Raw genomic sequence first — 18814 nt, 5'->3', positions numbered from 1 at the left:
AGACTCTCTGAAGATCTGGAATCTGAGCAGTGCTTTCCAAACACTAGGAGCAATCCAGTGGTGAGTTGTAAAATCAATTTAGTGACTCAGTAGTTTTGAAAAATAAATAGGACAAAATATCAGCGTGTCCTGCACTTACTAAGAATATTGTTCTATGAATCATTTGTTTTAGGGATAGCAGATACAAACCAACTTCTGGAGCTCACTGTAAGTATTGTAGGTCACAATAACAAGTGTTTGAAAGCCACTGTAGCGGGCCTTAGAGCAGAGCCCCGGCTTGAGCCACTAGCACCCTGGACCGGAGCCCCAGGGACAGGGCACCGAGGGCCTCTCCCTGCTGAGCTCAACTGCAGGCTCTTTGGGAAAGGCAGGGAGGGCTTGGCCGTGGGAGGTCACAACACTGGTCTGTGAAGCTCTTAAGAAGTGGACAGGTGACTACCAGCCCAGCTCAGCTCAGCCAGGTGCCACCCTGTATGGAGGCAGGGCAAGGTCAAGGAGACTGGCTCAGGGCCCTCCCAGCTCCCCTCCCACAGCCGGCCGGGCGGTTGGGAAGATGATTAACCACTCGAGGCATTCAGGCTGCGTGTGCTGCGTGACTCGAGCGGGCGCTGAGGAGCCAGATCTCCTGACGTCCCTGGGCCGCCTCCTTCACACCCACTGGGCCCCAGCGTCTCCCAGGCAGAAACAGAAAGCCCTAGATGCCAGGCCTTGGGGAGGCACCACAGGATGTCCTGACCTGGCCATAGGACCAATGTCGACCCGCCTTCCCAGGGGATGGGCAGTGGCCCGACCCCTGTGCGGAGTCCCCACTGGGAGAAAAACACCGGCCTGTGAACAGAGACTCCTGCTGTCACAGTGGTGTCCCCCCCACCCCCACCCCCTAGCCTCCCACGAGGCCGCTGCTGCTGGGCCAGGCTCCGCAGAAGGAACAGAGTGCCCCAGCCTCCCTCAGGGGAGTAATTTTGAATATTTTAAGTTACACATCTCGAGGCCAAGGAGAGGGCAAGGGCTCTGCCGGGAATTCTTTTACTTGAAAGAGATGATTGATAAACAACATTTCCACTGCCACTTCTAACCGATACTGCTCACAACGTGTCCCCAGGCCAGTCTGGCCCCGGCTGAAAGGGGCCTTGGGCCCTGACCCTAGGTGGTAACAGGAGCACAGGAGAGCTCCAAGGAGCCATGGCAACCCTGAGCCCAGCAGGACTTCACTGACTGTGAGAACAGAAAGGTCACATGGAGTTAGAGCTGGAAGACGCTGGGGGAGCCTGGAGCCTTGCTCTCCAGACGAATTTCTCGGCGTCATTAGCCTCAGACAGGGCTCATGGCTCTGCCTGGAAACAGAAGCCCCCGTACTCAGAGCTTGTTCCAGGACAGTTTTCAGAGGCATTTCCTGATTATTAATGGTACAGGGGAAACTGCTTTTCTAGATGCCATTCTGGTGGGAGCACACTAATTACTTATAGCTGGAGGTAGAGAGAGTGCAATCCGGATTTGGATTCTTCCATTTGGAAGGGAACTAATTGGATTACAGCCGGGCCTGAGCCCCGGGGAGGGCGCTAAGTATAACGGCATAGCCTTGCTGCTCTGGGCTTCCCAGAGCCTCCGACATGAGAGCCTTGGAAGTTGTCCAGATGTTAATTAAGTGGTGATGCCCCACGGTGGGCAGGCTGGCAGGCAAGGCACCATCAGAGACCTCGTGCTACTTTCAGAGCCAGGGTGACGGGGCCTCATGTGTTGGGTGTGACGACTCCCATGATGGGGATCCCTGCAGCCTGAGGCATCAGGGTAAGGCTCTCCTGACAGGTCACTTCCAAGCCACTTGGGTTCAAGGCTACTCACCTGATGAGGACGAGGCTTGAGAGTGTTTCTGGGGTCCTTTCCTAGGGGACCATGAGACCCCCCCTGAGTCTGATTCTGCCCACGGATGTGTCAGAGCCTGAACCCTGGTCTTATAGGGTTTAAATCAGCCCTCTAAGGCTGGGAGGTCAGGTGGAAGAGAACTGGAAAGAGGCCCCTGGGAAATGGGAGCTCTCACCAGCCTGGGTGATGATCACTGCACGGCTGAACTCTGCCCATCCCAACACACCCACACAGCCCCTTGCCCTTAGAAACGGGAGAATGTGCCAGACCAAGTGAACCTCTTTCTCTTCTGCTTCCCAATTCATATCCCTTTCTGCCTCTAAAACAGGTGTCTCATCCAGGCACAGTGTTCCAGGGGCTGTGACTTAAACAAGTTGAGCCCAGACGCCTGGGAGGATCCCCCCACCCCGCCCCTCCCAGAGCTCAGCAGCCAGGTGGATGCCAGGGAGGCACGGGGCAGCTGGCAACGAGCCCCAACAGCGCTGTCCCCCAGGCCCGCTCTCCCCTCCGAGTCACACACCCTCACAGTCGGGAAGCCAAGGATGTTGAAGTCTCTGCAGACGGCACTGTTGGTCTCATCCGCACAGTCCAGGACAGCAAGATTCAGGGCTGGCCTCCAGCCTGGAAGGACAAAGAAAAAACGCCCCCCAAAACCCAAGGTAAGTAAGAGGGACTGGCCCCTCTGCCTGCTCACCCTGCCCCCATGGCACCTGCTCCAAACTCTTATGAGAAAGGCCACTGCTTCCTCAAACAAGGACCTCTGAGATAGTCGGGTTATTCTGCCTTTGGCCCATGCTTAGGACACAGTTAAACAGCACCAGCAACCCACTCAGGACAGCAGTGCTGTCTTGTAATCACATCCGTGTTCTGCATTATTCTACAGTGGGGGAGGGGCGCAGGGGCTGGAGGAGCTGAAGAGAGGTGCGAGATGAGCCTGCCCTGCTGGTGAAAGGCCTCTGGGACACTGCCTCTGTCCCCGCTGTCCTCTACAGAGGATCAGTTCTAGATGGGTGAAGAGCAAGCCTCAGGCGTTTAGGATTCCCCAGGGGACCCTTGGTGAAGACTTCTGCAGCCAGAGGAACTGGCAGCCAGCCCAGCTTGGGTGGATGGGACATAGAGTGTTGGGGACTGGCTCCCTGCCAGAGATGGAGGCAGGAAGTCTAGGGGAGGAAGGGGAAGACACCTGGGATCTAGAAGCCACAGCAAAGAAGCCCTGAGGCCAGAATCTGGAAGGAGGTGAATAGCTCTCAAGGCTGGCTGCCTGGGCACCCTGCTCCTTCATCCCAGCCCTAGGCCACAAGCCCTCCCTCGGCTGGAACTTACTGGCAGAGAGAATAATGGCACGGTCCAGGGCCACCGCCCAGGATCTGGGAAACAGAAAACAAACTCATCTACTGGTCAGGCCTCCTGAGCTCTGGTTCCAGCTCAGGTGCCCCTGGAGCACCCACCGAAGTGCCACGTCACAGTGAGGCTGTTCCCGCTGCCGGGGTACATGCACAGGAAGGCCGCACAGATGTGAGGTGGCTATGGACTGGTGCCATGCTGTGTGGCCACAGGAGAGATCAGCCCTGGAGATCATGAAGGGGCCTGGCAGGAAAGGTGGAAATCAAGCAGAGCCTTGACTGTCAGTTGAGGTGACAGGGGACCAGGAAACCAGGGACCCAGGCAAGCAGTTGAGGAGGGGAGAATGGAACAGGCAGACTAAGGACTCTGACAAGACCTGGCGGGGCTGCAGAGGCTGTCGCCAGCTGGGAGTGGCAGCCCAGGGGTTCTGGGCTGACTCCCACAGGACCCCGGAGCACGGGCATCTCTGGGCAGATGAGGGAAGGGGGAAGCCTACCCGAGGGGTGTGGGGGCACATATGCTCCCCAGAGGGCCGTACTCCTCCCTTCTGGAGTACAGGATGGGGTAGGGGTATTTACACAGGCAGCCAACCAGAACCCACTAATTACAGGAGACTAATATCCAAATAACACCCCTGAGACCACAGCTTCGCGAGGACCTTTTACCTCGCCCCAGAACCTGTCCCTTATGACAACTGAAAAATCACTACTTCCGAAGGCATCAGAGCTCCCAAGAACCTTTTATGCCCAGCGGAGGAGTGTTACCCTCACTTCCACGACAGACACACGAAGAGCCAGGATACCTCCCAGACACCCCTGACCCATCACCATCCCTCAAAGGAAAGGTTCCGAAGGTTCAGAGCAACTAAACTGGTCCTTCTTTGGGCGACACAAGGGAGGGGCTTTGGGGCTGTGAGGCAGGCTGGCTGTCCCTCCTCCTCCTCTCCTTTCTTGCTAGCAGTCTACCCTTGGCACTGAATCCTGGCATGAGGGACGCAGTGGGGACAGGGTGGGCTAGTGGGTGAACGGAAGTGTTCAGCAGAGACTGGTGAGCCACATCCTATGATGCCATTTCCCCAACACTCCCGACCCCTCACCTCAGCAAACCCCTTCTGCGGAGCTCTCCGCTCCCCTGGCACAGGAGGGCAGCGTTTTGAGCTGCAAATACCTGCCAGCCCAACTGGCCCGTGTCCTTCAGCTTTACATCCAGCTGGCAGGGCAGCCTGTATAAACACAGCTGCGGGCAGCGGTCAGGGTCTGCTCCACACCAGGCTTGGACAGCATCCCTCCCACCCTTCCTGACACTCTGCTCTCCCCCCACAGTCAGCACCACGTGGGAGGGGCAGAGTCAGGCCGTCCAGCCACGCGGAACCGCTGATCCCAGCCAGCTTCCGTGTCCTGTCCATCTTCCCTCCCAGGTCTCTTCCTGCCCACGCCCACATCTCCTCTCCCTGCTCCTACATTCTCTACCTCTAACCACCCTCCTAGTGAGCTAGTGCCGGGTTTCTTAGGACAGCACCTGTCCAGATGAAATGTCTTATTTCCCTCCTGGCCGAGGTTCCAGTATGCTCTATCGGTAGCCTACCCGGTCCCCGGTGACCTTTTCCATCTGTGGATCTGACTGCATCACTCTCTACTCAATATTCTTTGATGGCTCCCATTGCCTTTAGAAGAAAACCTGCAGGCCTAAGACCATTCTTGATCTGGTCCCTCCCCACCCACCCAGTCTCCTCCTAACTTCCCCCAATTATGTTCCAGGAATCCTGTGGGTCTTCTTCCTTGAAAGCACAATGCTTGTCCAGGCCACTCCCACAGCCACCCTTACCCACCCAACAAACTTCCGTTTGTCAGGTACGACTCAGTCTGAACAAGATTCTTCCCCAGGAAGAGTTGCCTTCCAAGCGCCAGGCTCAGGCCCTGTTCTTGTTTCTACCACTCGGTTACAAACCTGTCCATCCCTAAGTGTCTCTTCGTTCTCACATCCTCACTGCCTAGCTTCACCACTGTCCTGCGCACAAGAGGTGCTCAGTGACTACTGTCTGAATGAGACAGTCCACCCAGCCCAGGGGCTGCTCTAGTGCTGGAGCATCTTCTCTCAGCCTCAGTCTGTCCTCAGATCCAGGTAGGGGGTGAGGCTAATGCCAGTCACCTGCCAATGCAGGAGAAGCGAGCTGCCCAGGGGCAGGGTTTTGCCTGGATCACAGCAGAGCACCCCAGGCCTCCGTTCTATGACTTCTCCCTTGCCTGGAGGCAGGGAGCCCAAGGGAGGATGGGAAACACAGGTCACCCCACAGAGCCATCTGGCACATTCCAGGCTTGGCTGCTTTGGTTCTGCACCCAGGGCTCTGGTCACTTTGTTTGGGGAGACCCACAGGAGAGGCCAGCTGTTCTCAAAAGTCAGTAAATCAATTAGACATACGGGTGGCAGAGAGGCAAGCTTATGTCCCTCCACCAGTGAGGGCCCCTGGCAGCGGCTCTCACAAGGCCAACTTGGCAGGGTGACCAGGGACAGCAGGCCTCAATCGCTCCTGTCCTCCCTGAGAGAGCAGGCACCATCCCTCGGGCCAGAGGGATGACTGGGGCACGGAGACTCCAGAAACGGGAGGGGAGAGGACCGAAAGCTAGCGTCCAGTGAGCTCCGGGCCACACTCTAGACTTTCTCACTCCACCACCCCATTGGGGGTGGCCACCATGTCCCCCACTTTACAAATGACAACAGAGACCAAGAGGTCTCCAAGTTGTCCAAGGGCTACCAGACTCAAAACCCACTTTCTTCCCTCTGCCTCACCAGGGTCACACGCTACCTTTATATTTTTGCTGTCTGCTCCAACCACAACCTTTCCGGTGAGAGAAAGAATGGTATAAACAGTCTTATCTTCTAGTTACATACCATTCTCTGTAACCCACAGCAGTCGGTCAGGATCACAGACTCAGCCCTTTCTTAGATGAGGATGATACCGCGCACACAGAGGGTTTACCGAGTGCCTAATTTACATAGTTTAGTGCCTGCAGCTACACTGTGAGGAAAGTAAGAAGGAATTTTTCCTTTGCCCGGCTTTCCTGGACTGTAAAATAGAGATCAGATAACTGTGCCCAGGGCACATAACTAACCAGCAGTGAATGCAGGATCTGAACCCAGGATTTGAGCCTCCCTGCTGGTCTCAAGAGGGCCCGGGACACAAAAGAGAGAAGCTCTGTTGCTTCCCAACCAGGAAACTCAAGAGGCGGTGGGTGGGGTGGGCGTTAGTAATGGGGGACAAGGGGGAGCTGATGCCTGGGAATTCTCAGCCCCTGGCTCCTGGAAGGTCTTTGATTCCTCTTTATGCCTTGATTCCCGGGACCTCTGTGAAACAGAACATGCCTCCTCTTACCAGCCTCAGCCCCAGGGAGAGGTGGAGGGGGAGACTGGGGCCAGTCAGGTGCTGGGAGAGTCCTGGCTGAGGAATGTTTCTCAGGAATATCAATGTCAATACCTTAATGAGCCATAATGACCTACAAAGATCTGGTCCGACACTAATCACGGCGGGCCTGACTATTCATCATGCTAACAGTACCGGGAACAGAGAGCACCCTTATCTGGGTGCTCCACTGCTAAAGCAAAGCTGCATTTCAAACGAAGTGCACTGCTGTCAAAAGAGGCACAGAACTGGGTGAGAGAGGCTTTTTAAAGTGACTTACTACCACAGCCTGCACACCTGACACCAAAAGAATCAGCAGGCTCTTGGGGAGGGAAAACTTTCCTGGTGCAATTACTGCACCGGCGAAGTAATCTCTCCACCGGCAACAGAGTAAATGAGCAAATGGAGGGGGGAGGCAGGGAGGCAAGCGTAGGTGGGACAGCTGTGGGCTTTGGGGTGGTGGGGGAGGGGACACGGTGATGAAGGGGGATGGGATCCTGCTGGAGCCACAGGCAGTGCCACCACCCCCACTCACAAGGCCAGGAAGGGGCACTAGACTCAGAGTCACAAGATTTGCTTATAGCTATTAGTGGTCAAAGCACCATCAGCTCCACATGTCCCCTCTCTGGGCCTCAGTTTCCCAGGATGGAGGTCTCTCAAGTCCTATCCAGCCCTCTCTGACAACCACTCAGGTGCTGGACGGCAAAACACTCTTGCCAAGAAGGGACGTGAGGCCTCTGAGCATTAAGCAGCCTGGTCCTCTGCTAAGGCAGACGCCGGACCCCCCGCAACCACCAAGAGCCAGTCGGGTTGAGAGACGTCTCTGGGAACCCTCCCGGCACAGGGAGTTGGCCAGTGCTACGCCGTCACCATATCCCTTCCTCCTTGTTGCGGGCAGGCTTCTGGGCAGTGAGGTCATGACATGGACAAAATGCCTTCCCTACCCCTCACACCCGGCTGACACCCCAGGTCTGAGTCAAGAGGAGCCACAGCAATAGCAGAAGGCCTGGTTACTCACAGCCTCGTCTGGAATCCCTCGAGGCTCACAGCATTGGTCTGCCTGAGTGTTCAGTGGCTGCTACCCTGGACCAGGCCCTGTGCCAGGACCGCAGGGGTACAAGCAGGACAGGTGAACCATGCCCTGGGAAAGAAAGGGGGGCAAACCCACACTGCTCACTGTCACTCAACATCCCTGCCTTACAAACCTCATCTCCACGGCTCTGCGCAGGCCAAAACTTCTCCCACCTGGAGTATCCTTCCTCCTCCCCCAACTCTCTACCTGCCCAGGCTCTGGAGAGGCAGAAAGCTGGGCTCTAAAACCTCCTCCAGCATCTATGTACACTTAATCAAGTTACTTATCTGTTAAAAAAGGCTATCTATTGCTCAGATGTTTTTCACAAAGATTATATATAACAGTGGCCTATAAAGGCCCTTACCTCAGTGCCTGGCGTAAGGCAAGTGTGTAGTAAGTAACTTCCTGGATGAAGGCCTTTGGTGACCAGGCTGTGACTTTCTCTTTCCCTGAATTCCCACAACAGGAAATGGCTGAGCTAACTTCTTTGACCCTTTTCAAACACAGCTTCTCATCGGTGCCAATTTCCCTGCTTTGTGATGCGTATTTACTCAATAGTAATGTAAACAATGCTTTGCACACAGAGGTCACTCAACAAATATTTGCTGATTGATTAGCAAGTGAAGTGGACTGAAGGTCTAAAATGAACACAATCAATTTCCCAAACATATTGTGAGGCAGTAAGAGCTGCTCTGGAATAGGAAGGAGTGAGCCAGGTCATCAGAAACAAGTGTTGGGCCCCAGGGTAACAACTGCCCCAGAGAACCTAGCCCACAGCTACTGAAGAAATGAGCCCTGGCCAATCAGATTAAATGCCTGAGGCCAGCTGGGCAGGACTGAAAAATTCTTCTCTCCCCCCAATGACCTTCCATCATCTCACAGCTCCCACCCAAGATGCCCATACCAACGGCAGAGGGCAGGGGCCACAAGCCCACGGTGGTGTGAGGGCAGCCCTCTGCTGGCCCACAACCAAATGTTCTCAAGGACCCTCAGAATGCAGAGATGTTGATGGGTCTCGCCAGGGAACACCCCTTGGATGGGAGTGGAAGCATTCCTTATCACTGCAGGCCAACACCAGAGCTGGCCAGTGCCCTCCCCCGACATCTTCTTGCTCAGGGGACTGACACCCAATGGCTCATGGGAGACCTCCAGTTTTCACCTAAACCTCCCATTTCTCATGGGCCGTGGTTCATCTCCACAGACATTTTCCTTTCTGAGGTTAAGTTTTAATTTTGCTTTTTTTTTTTTTTTTTTTGCGGGGGTGGGGGGACTGTCATTCCATGCACTGGAGAGAAGACTCCTTTGGGAAGTGGCAAACCTCAAGCAGGAGCAGGTTGGGTCAGTACCTGGATGTACAGTTCATTAGAAAATTCTGGGTTGCAAGAGGCCAAACTCATGAGTCAGATGTAAGCTAATCTTTCTGTCCAGCACTCTCCAGATACAAGAATCTTCTAGGTTGAGTCCATCAGCAGCCATTAAGGACCTCTTATGGCCTCAAAGTGGAAACTGATCTAGGGATTTTTATGATGTTCAGGCCCACAGTGTCCCTTGAACACCTAGGTGTTTCAAGTCCACATTCTTCCTACCTCCTGCCCTGATCAGATGTGTTGACATCACTGAAATAGTGTGAAGAGCTGCTGAGAAATGGCACATTCAGGTGATGGGACCAGAGAGGCATGCAGACAAACGTCACCTTGTAATTTGGAGGGAAAATGGTTTATCAGTTATGTTTAAAAATAACTTTTCAATGCTCATTATCTCTAATTATCAGAGAAATGCAAATCAAAGTGGCCATCATTAAAAAGTCCACAAACATTAAATGCTGGAGAGGGTGTGGAGAAAAGGGAACCCTCCTTCACTGTTGGTGGGAATGTAATTTGATGCAGCCACTATGGAAAACAGTATGAAGTTTTTTTTAAACTCAAAATAGAGTTACCATATGTTCCAGCAATCCCAATCCTGGGGATACATCTGGAGAATATTCTAACTCAAAAAGATACATGCACCCCAATGTTCATAGCAGCACTATTTACAATAGCCAAAACATGGAAGCAACCTAAATGTTCATCAACAGATGACTGGATAAAAAAGATGTGGTATATATATACAATGGAATACTACTCAGTCATAAAAAAGAACGAAATTATGCTATTTGCAGCAACATGGATGGACCTAGAGATTATCATACTAAGTTAAGTAAGTCAGACAGAGAAAGACAAATATCATATGATATCACTTATACGTGGAATCTGAAAAATGATACAAATGAACTGATTTACAAAACAGAGACAGGCACACAGACATAGAAAACAGACTTTAGGTTACCAAAGGGGAAAGGAGGGTGAAGGGATAAATTAGGAGTTTGGGATTGACATATACACACTACTATGTATAAAACAGATAAAATAATAAGGTTTTACTATATAGCACAGGGAACTATATTCAATATCTTGTAATAACTTGTAATAAAAAAGAATATGAAAAAGAATATATATATATCTGTATAACTGAATCATTATGCTGTACACCAGAAGCTAACACAATATTGTAAATCAACTATACCTCAATTTTCAAAAAAAGTCACACACAAAAAAATAACTTTCCAAGACCATATGGCTAACAGATGGGTACATTTCTTCATCCAGCCACCTGAGGAACCACTGCGCAAACTGCTCAAGGGAAGAGGTAGCCTAAGTTTGAAAACCAACATCTACAAATGCCCTACTCTACTGCAAATAGCTGGGTTTATCAAGCGCACAGCAGGGGAACAATGGTTCCAGTCCTCCTCTCTTCAGGAAGAGGCCAGTTCCCTAAGATGCCCACAGTCCTCATTCAGTGACCACTGAAGGTCAGAGTTTAGCACCACAATCAGGAAGCAGCTCCATTCAGAGGCAGCAAATCAGAAGCAAACCACTACCACTACACCACACCTGCCCCCCAAATACCTACTACCTGGGCTAGGCAGATGTATGACACCACAGGGATCTTTAACTGGGGAAAGGACACTCTGAGATAATGTATGTCAAGGAAGGTGTCTGATGTACCATATAGTAAGTACTCAATAAATACTGATTATTATTGTTGCCATATTTACTCAGCTCCAAATGTTATGTTTTTTAAAATGCTAACATTTCTGTAATATAGTACACTTTAAATCTCTATACATCTATTAGTGGTCGTCTTTTCCCTCTACCTCTCAGGCTTTTAGTAAATGAACGGTGGGGCTCACAACTCTTAGAATCAAGGAAATACGGTATTAGTGGTCAGGCCAATGAACGGGGAAATGGAGCAAGGGCCAAACACCTGAGTCGCGCCTCTGGGTTCATAGGGTTAAAGCAGAAGGATCTGACAGGGCGCGTGGACGCAGCGAAGACGAAGAAGGGTGTGACCCAGAAGCAAAGGGGCTGGAGGCAGCAGTTCAGGAGAGGCCTGGAGTCGAGTCAGGGAAACTCTGTCTCAAAGACAAGGCTGAGAAAGGAAGTCTATGGACCAGCTGGGTCAACTAGGGGTGAAGAAAGAGGCAAGGGAGTAGGGATAGGGCAACGGCGGAATAAGTATCAGTTCCTTTTCTCTCCAGCACTAATCTCACCGCAGCTGGGGAACTTGGTAGGAAGGGGGACGGCCACAAGGTTGGACTAGAGGAAGCCATAAGGTGTCACCGAGGAGGAACAAAGGAGATCACGTCGCAGGGATGGGGGCAGTAAGCCGGCAGAGGAGTGACTGGAAAAGAAGAGCAGGTCTGGGTACCCAGGCCGCGGAAAGGGGAGAGAAACTCCGGGCACTGGCCAAGGGGAAAGACAGGGAGAAGCAGGAGCTAAAGATGGAATTAAGGGCCGCGAGACTGGGCGGGGGAGGGGGAGAAGAGGGGGGGCAGAGAGGAAGACTGGCGGAGGTGATGGGCAAGGGGAAGTGGGCGGTGCCGGAGGGGCCTCCGCCGGGCAGGTGGGGGCATCTGTCCCCGTGGGGCGAGGGGAGCGGGCCTCCCTCGCCTCCGGCTTCTCACCTTTGACGTCGTCGGCCAGCGCCTTCCACGTCGGGGCGAAGGCGATGCAGTGTCCGCACCAGGAGGCGAAGAACTCCACCGCCCAGGCGCTGCGGGAGCCCTGCACGGCGCGGTGCACGGTGTCCGCCCGCAGCAGCGTCAGCGGGTCGGAGGCCGAGTAGAGCGCCGAACGCGGGGCCGCGCCAGCGCCGGGTACCGCCAGCAGCAGCAACAGCAGCAGCAGCGACGGCGGCGGCCCAGAGCCGCGGCCGCAACACCCCATCCTCGGCGACTGCGCCCACCACCGCGCACAAGTTTCGGATGAGTTGGTGTCGGGCGGCACCGCGGCACCTACTGCCTCCGTCGGGAGGCGGAGCCACGTGGCCCCGCCCACCGCGGGCGGGTACCGCCCCTGCCCCGCCCCGCCCGCCCTCCTGTGGGCGGGAGCTGGGGCCCGGAGTTCCCGGCCGGCGGCGAGCGCCTCCTTCGCCGTCCGCTGAGCCCTCAGAGCCAGGCCGGTTCCCGCCTCGGCGCTAGTAGCGAAGGAGCGCAGCCCAGGGGGCGCAGCCCGGAACCTGGAGCCCACCCGCCAGATGAAAGGTGTGAGACGTCCGCGGGGCAGAGCCCGGGACCCGCGTTTCGGCCGCCGCTGGGGACTCGGGGAAGTCGTTTGGCTTCTCACAGGCCCCGTATCCAACGGACAAAGAGTCCGTTGGAAGATTGGACCGATTTATGCTGTCCTAGGGAAGTTCTGGGGATCCCACCAAGCGATAAGATGGTGTGAATTAGAAGCCTGTGGGAGAGAAGAGGGACAGGTGCAGTCTCTGAGTCTGTGACCACAGTGACCCCACGGGGATCAGATGTGCCCACCCCTGGAGGCCTGTGACCGTCCAAGGAAAGCATTATTTCAGGGCTTCCTAGTCATAGATGAGAATCCCTCTTATTTTAAGCTGGGCTGGATTGGCGTGGCCATTGGGTGGAATCAGGGTTTCCTCAGCACACAAGTCTGGCCGCCCTAAGGTTGTTAGAACGATGCCTCCAACTGGGGCTCCTAGCAGCCCGGATCCCCCACACTTGACTCTCCAGCCTACTCACAAAGCTCCATATATTCACCTACGTGGCGCTCTCACAAGTAACCTGATAACTGATCTTGCGTTCATGTGTACTAAGGAGTTAATGTTTAATTTTCCCTGGTCGACCTTGTGTAGCTCCAAAGCTGAGTTATTTTAAGGGGATCAGGCGTTCCTCAGAGGACTGTCACAAGTGATCTTTTTTCTTGTGTCTTCTGGATTAGCCCACCTCACCTGTAAGCCATCTGAGACTAGATTTGCTATTCATTCAACATTTACTGTGTGGTTTCTTTGTGCCAGGCACTGTTCTTGGTACTAAGGATAAGGCAGTAAATAAAACCAAGTCATGGAACTTACATTCTAGTGGGTGTAGGGATAGAGAGATGATCCGCAAGTAAATGTAGCTCTATGGTGACAAAGGCTATGAAGAAATATACAGTAGGGTAAGAATAGGGTGACAGAAGAAGTGGTATTTTATTTTATACAGGGAGGTCAGGGATGGGCCCATCCCTCATATTTGCAGGGCCTGGGCCAACAGGACAAATGGAAGCCCACATATCATATGTCCACATATTTAAAAATTATAAACCAAGTTACACTTATGTAAAATTCCTATCCTTTTATTTTGACAGGTATAACTTCATAATAATATGGAGGGCCAGATTTAAGTTTAGAATTCTTGGACTCTCCTAAGATGTGCACTGGAATGGGGCCACTTAACTGGTCCCTGGCCCTCAACTTTACTGCTGCTCTTTGCATCTCAGCTGTATCCCATACTCAAGATGCCTGCACCTATAACATCCCTGTCTAACATCTGAGCTCCTTTCACACCTACCCCAAATAGCTACTCCTTGGCTCCTCAAGAGGACAGATCTTGGGAAAAGGCTGATACAGTCACCAGAAGCTGGCCTGGTGCTATTGGGGCAGTGAAGTTTAGGGTCTCAGGTACCAGCAGTATGATCTAAGAAGAGGTGATAAACAGGAGCTTTGGGTGGGCACTTCCCCTTGGCCCGTGGGCTTCCAGCTCTATGGAAAGGGACGTGGCTGGAAGAGAGCTGGAGAGCTCAGAAACGAAGGCAGAGGCTCCTCTTGCTCCAGTCTTAAGGCAGTTCTAATGACATAACATTTGCGCCAAAGACCCAAATGAAGAATGGGAGGGAAACTTGTGGTGATCTGGGATAAGAGCATTCCAGGCAGAGATCTGGAGGTTGGTGCTTTTACTCCCTTTATGCATTCATATTCTCTGTGCCAAAGTCTTGAACTCCATAAAGAAATTACATGTCGACCAGTTAGTACCTCCCAACCCGGATGCTGGGTGCTCCTGCCTGAGAGTCAGCCCCTGTACAGCTTCTGCCTCCCACTTCCCTCACTCCTAGCAGGCCTGGCCTGGGGTCATCTGGATAGATAGTCCCCTAGCAACCTTAGATTCCAAGGGTTGGAAGTACTCCAGCAGCTAGATCAGGTGCCAGTAAGGGTCAGGTGCCTTCAGTTGTTAAGCAGTGTTGTAGTTACCTTCCCCAGGGGATTCCCTGGGAGTTAAGGGGACAATGTCTGCTGAATGTGCAGAGCACCTGGCAAGAACAGCCCACGCAAATGCACAAAGATTTGCTTGTTCACACATCTATTTCAGAACATCAGAAATGGGAAAGAATGCAAACGACTTGAATGGAGTAGATAAAGTTTCTTGGCAAATGGGGCCAAAGAAATTAGCACTGAGAGTTGTCAAACGTGGGGCTTCAGTATCTCAGAACAGCAATACAGGGATTTTCAACTTGAAGTCTTGGAAGTCTGTTCAAACAGAATCTTAAAAGGAGTCTTAAAGAGACAAAAGAAAGCTGAAGGGTGTGACCTACGGCAATATCCACTTTCTGTGGTCCATGGAGCTTCTTGGGAACCTCAGGGCTCCCCAGGCCACCATTCGAAAACCACTGGTCTAGAACCGAAAGCAGAAAACATAAATATCACAACTTCCCTTCTTGCCTTTCCAGGAGCTTCCTGGGATGAAAAGGTGGCAGAGGATGAAATCTACTCAGGAATGAGGTATGGAGGGGGAAGATGTGCTGAGGAAAGCAAGCATGAAAAGTGGGGCAAAGGGGGACTTTGGAATTCCTGCTCAGGTCCCCTGTTGCTCTTCCTGCATACAAGCTGTAGGAAAGTGAGCCAAGATAAATCAGATGAGAGAACAAGAACAATATTGACTAATAGTTTGCACCTGCTGTTCTGAGCACTTATTAGATGTTGCTCATTTAATCCTCACACCAACCCGGAAGTTGAGAGTGTCATTGTCCCGTTTTTACAGATGACCGAGTTCCAAGAAACCCTGTTGACTTTCCCACTTGTGAATCATTTGTGTGTTATGTGTGAATAAAAGAGAGGGAATTTGGGAGTCTGTCAACCAAAAATGAGATAGATGGTAAGAGGAATGTAGTTCATACACCAATACAGATAATTATGGTTCACAACAGAATAGTGTTTGGTAAAATGTGTCAGCTGGTAGCAGAGCATTAGATGACCTTCCACCTCCTCATTAGCACCGAGGATCAGAGAGGGGGTGTGCAGCTGGAAGGCAAGTGCCCAGCAGCGGAGAAGGGATCTCAGCTTTGTCTCTTCAGAACTCACCTCTTGATCTTCCAGATGAACCTTCCCATAGCTGGGGTCTGTTAGAATATCAATTCCGAAAGTCAGAAGAGAGTAAGAGTCTGTACTGTTAGATATGGCAGGAAAGAGAAGGCACATTCCAAAATTTGCTGATGGGGATTTAATGGATGGACTATTTACAGAGGGGTATGCAGGGTAGAGGGAACTGACAAGAGATGTGAGGTCCCTAATGACTGAAAACCGGAAGAAGTCCTTTGAGCACTCCTCCACGGAGGAGGCAAGGGGAGCGAACTGTGTGGAAAACCAGTGGGAGCTGAAGTCGGGGAAGAGGGGCCACCCAACCTGAGCCATGACCGCAAAATGCCACCACTGCCAAGGACACAGCAGGGAGGAGAGCAGGGAGGCACCGGGAATGTCTCACTTCCACCTCCATCTCCTCCAGTCCTGGATGTCTTGCCAGCGCCTCCCACTGGCCAAACCCAATCAGATCTAGAGGTGAGAGTGTGCTGATTATAGTCCACAGAAGTAGGCTTCCAAGACAAAAGGTGGGGTAGAGGAGGATGGAGAATGCAGAATACTGTATCCAAACTTGGGCCCTTCAAGACCTTGGAAATGAAAATGGAAGACACGAAAATCCTTGATGGTCCTTCTCTGAGTCTCCTGGGTGGGAGCAGGGAACTAGAAATCTACACGCCCACCAGAGAGCCAGCACAAGAGAGCTGCTAAGCAGTTCCTTCCAGCTTCTCACTCCTTCCTGTTCACACTCAGTCCAGTTGTCTTATTCTTCATCTGTCGAGGAGACTGAAGCCCAGAAAGGTAAAGGGACTTGCTCAAGGCCACACAGCAAGGTGATGGTGGAATCCATTTCTGTCAGGCTTTCCAACATAGCTATTGAAGTATTGGGAGCCTCAGTGCAAGGGATATTTAGGGCAGAACCCCATGTTCAGGTAGAGCTTCCCTGGTCTCCAGGTCACTTGTTGGCAATTCAAAAGGAATAGGCAACCCTCCCTCAATGTCTCTCACCCCCTGTGCACTTACCCTCTTCCCCACCAAAGACGAATTCTTTAAAGTGGAATGAAGCTATGAGACTGTACAGTCAAGGCCTTCTTGTCTGGGCTCTCTGGCCAATACCAGGAGTGAAGCCTTTTGGGAACCTGCAAGTCATCAAATGAGGCCTGAAGTCAAAAGCAAGAAGGCCACATTGCTGGGGTGCTGGGGTGGAGGGTGTCCAATCTTCCCCATAGGAGGCTTCGGGGCCCTGCCAGCTTTGTGATTCTGTGAGATTGATCTGGGGGAACTTTAGGCTTCCAGAGTAGAGGTCCTAATTTTAAATAGTTCCTGCCACGACTTAAGGGTGTCTCCTGGAGTTCTTGCATAGACAATAAATGTACATAACTATAAGTATAACACAATTTCTGTGAAAGGACAGAGTTTATAAACTTTATACATATGTATATATAAAACAGGACCATTCTCAGGATTTGCCTGAAGAGAAATATAACGAGGTCAGCATGTCAGTGGCTGCACTATGCATGTGGGTGCAGAGGGAAAGGGGTGGGAGGAGCAGGGACAGGTTGGAAGTGGGCCATCAGCTGAGGCTAGGATGGGGACACTTCTTCCCCAAAGCCACTGGTTTTGGAACTTGCTTGGAAGGTGCTGGGGTGTGGTAGTTGAACAGAGGTTATTTTAAGTGTGGAGTTCTCATCTATGAATGCCATGGTGATCATATCTTATTCATCTGTGGTTCCACAAGTCCTCAGACCAGTTTTACCAGTCCAAGGGTGAAAATTTTTTTTTCATTTTGAAATTATGTATTTCTTAAATATTTCTTTTAAAGATGAAATAATTAAGAGATGAATAGAGCACAGAAAATTCTTAGAGCAGTGCAACTACTCCGTCAGATACTATAATGGTGGATGCATGCCATTATACATTTGTCCAACATCACCAAGAGAGAACCATACTGTAACCTGTAGACTCAGTGTTATGATGTGTCACTGTAGGTTCATTGTCACTGTAACAAAGGTACCGCTCTGGTGGGGACACTGGTAATGGGAGAGGCATGTGTAGGGGCGGGGGTATGGAAGAACTCTGTACTTTCTACTTAATTTTGCTGCCAACTTAAAACTGCTGTAAAAAATAAAGTGAATAAAAAATGAAATAATAATGGACAGGTAACTTAAAAAAAATTATACTTAATAGAAAAATCAAATTTGGTACCCTATTTGATCCCTGAAGTATTTTGGGAAACATTGCTGGCCTATGACAATCACAAAGAGTTTATGAGATTGACTTGTTGAATGTGTAAAGCTCAGGCCACACTTGGCTGGCTCTTGCCATCAGAGTGAGAGCCTTTCTAGTGCCAATTGCCCACCTGCAGAAAGACATTGTCCACGATCTGGAATTCAGAGCTTGGGTGAAATGTATAGAGGGCATTCAACTGTCATGGATCTGAGCAGAAAGCTAACAGCAATCACCTCCCAGTTTGGAATTACTGAGGCTTACTATGGACCAAGCACTGCGCTAAGTAAAGGGGCTTGGGGGGGGGGGGTACGGGTGTATGTGTCAGCGAATAACACCCCTGTGTCCCCTCTCAAGTAAGGAACAAGCATAAGAAACAAATAGACTAGAACTCCTCCACTTCCTTACAGATGAAGCTGAATGGAGAATGTGGCTTAGACGTGCTTCCACAGAGAATCCCTAATTGAGCATAAATGCCAACTGCAGGCCCTCTCCGCGGGGGCTGCGCCTGGCTGGGGAGCCGGCTGAACAAATGAGGAGACACCAGGAGGCACCTGCCCGCACCCTGGCAGGTCCCTGGGAAGGAGGCTCTGGCAGGGACTGAGCCACACTGTTGATTGAGTGCCTTTCCCTAGATTTACCGATTAAGCCCCCTGTCCTCCCGCTCAGCAAGGTGAGTGAGGACCAGGGAGAAGCCGGGCGTGTCATTCCTTGGCTCGTTCTCTTTCAGGGAGGGGATGGAGTGGAAATCCCACTTGTCAACCCTGAGTGTTTTGCATGTTTTATCTCACTTAATCCTCAGAACTGTCCTATGATGCTGTGATCTCCACTTTGCAGACATGGCCACTGAGTTACAGAGAGCTAAATACCTTGCCCAAGGTCACACAGCTATAAGAGGGCAGAGCTGGATTTCAGCACCAGATCTCTGTGTCTCCAAAGCTCGTGCTTAACCGCAGATCTGCACTGGCCTCCAGAATGTCCTGGATGGAGCCCCTGAGACCATGCCCTCCAAATTCAGCGATGCTGGTCAAAACGGCTAAGGTACATATCACAGTTCTATATCTATAAATATATCTTACAGCTGTACCTGTGCAAATGTCTACAGGCCTAGGAAGGCCACCCTGGGTCCCACATGAAGGGTGAATCATAGGACCCTGCTCTTAATGCCTTATAAACCATCCTGAAGATGTCCCTGCGCACAAAGAAACTTAATACACGTGTTAAAACTGGAAATCTGAATGTCTGAA

At 51.7% G+C, this 18814-nt stretch overlaps 1 protein-coding gene and 1 long non-coding RNA gene across 3 annotated transcripts in view; one reads left to right on the top strand and one right to left on the bottom strand.

The window, feature by feature from the left end:
- Window positions 1-12017, bottom strand: part of QSOX1 (quiescin sulfhydryl oxidase 1) — a 38523-nt gene extending 26506 nt beyond the window's left edge. Inside the window, exons 1-2 of one of the 2 annotated variants that reach the window (XM_010992914.3) lie at window positions 11680-12017; window positions 2384-2484 (exon numbers count right to left, since the gene is read on the bottom strand). In XM_010992914.3, the coding sequence (XP_010991216.3) occupies window positions 2384-2484; window positions 11680-11941 (363 nt within the window). In that variant the 5' untranslated portion in view covers window positions 11942-12017. The remainder of the gene's footprint in view (window positions 1-2383; window positions 2485-11679) is intronic. The other variant, XM_031435661.2, reaches the window with a different exon arrangement.
- Window positions 12018-12190: 173 nt separating this feature from the next.
- LOC116148069 (uncharacterized) lies at window positions 12191-18601 on the top strand. The gene is made up of 3 exons (XR_004131521.2): window positions 12191-12258; window positions 14717-14768; window positions 18405-18601. It is a non-coding gene; the product is annotated as an uncharacterized LOC116148069 (long non-coding RNA).
- The last annotated feature ends 213 nt before the right edge of the window (window positions 18602-18814 follow it).

This window comes from Camelus dromedarius, chromosome 23, assembly GCF_036321535.1.
Source record: "Camelus dromedarius isolate mCamDro1 chromosome 23, mCamDro1.pat, whole genome shotgun sequence".
In the NCBI taxonomy this organism is placed as follows: domain Eukaryota; kingdom Metazoa; phylum Chordata; class Mammalia; order Artiodactyla; family Camelidae; genus Camelus; species Camelus dromedarius.
Note: the sequence above shows the minus strand (reverse complement) of the source record. Positions and strands in the feature narration are given on the sequence as shown.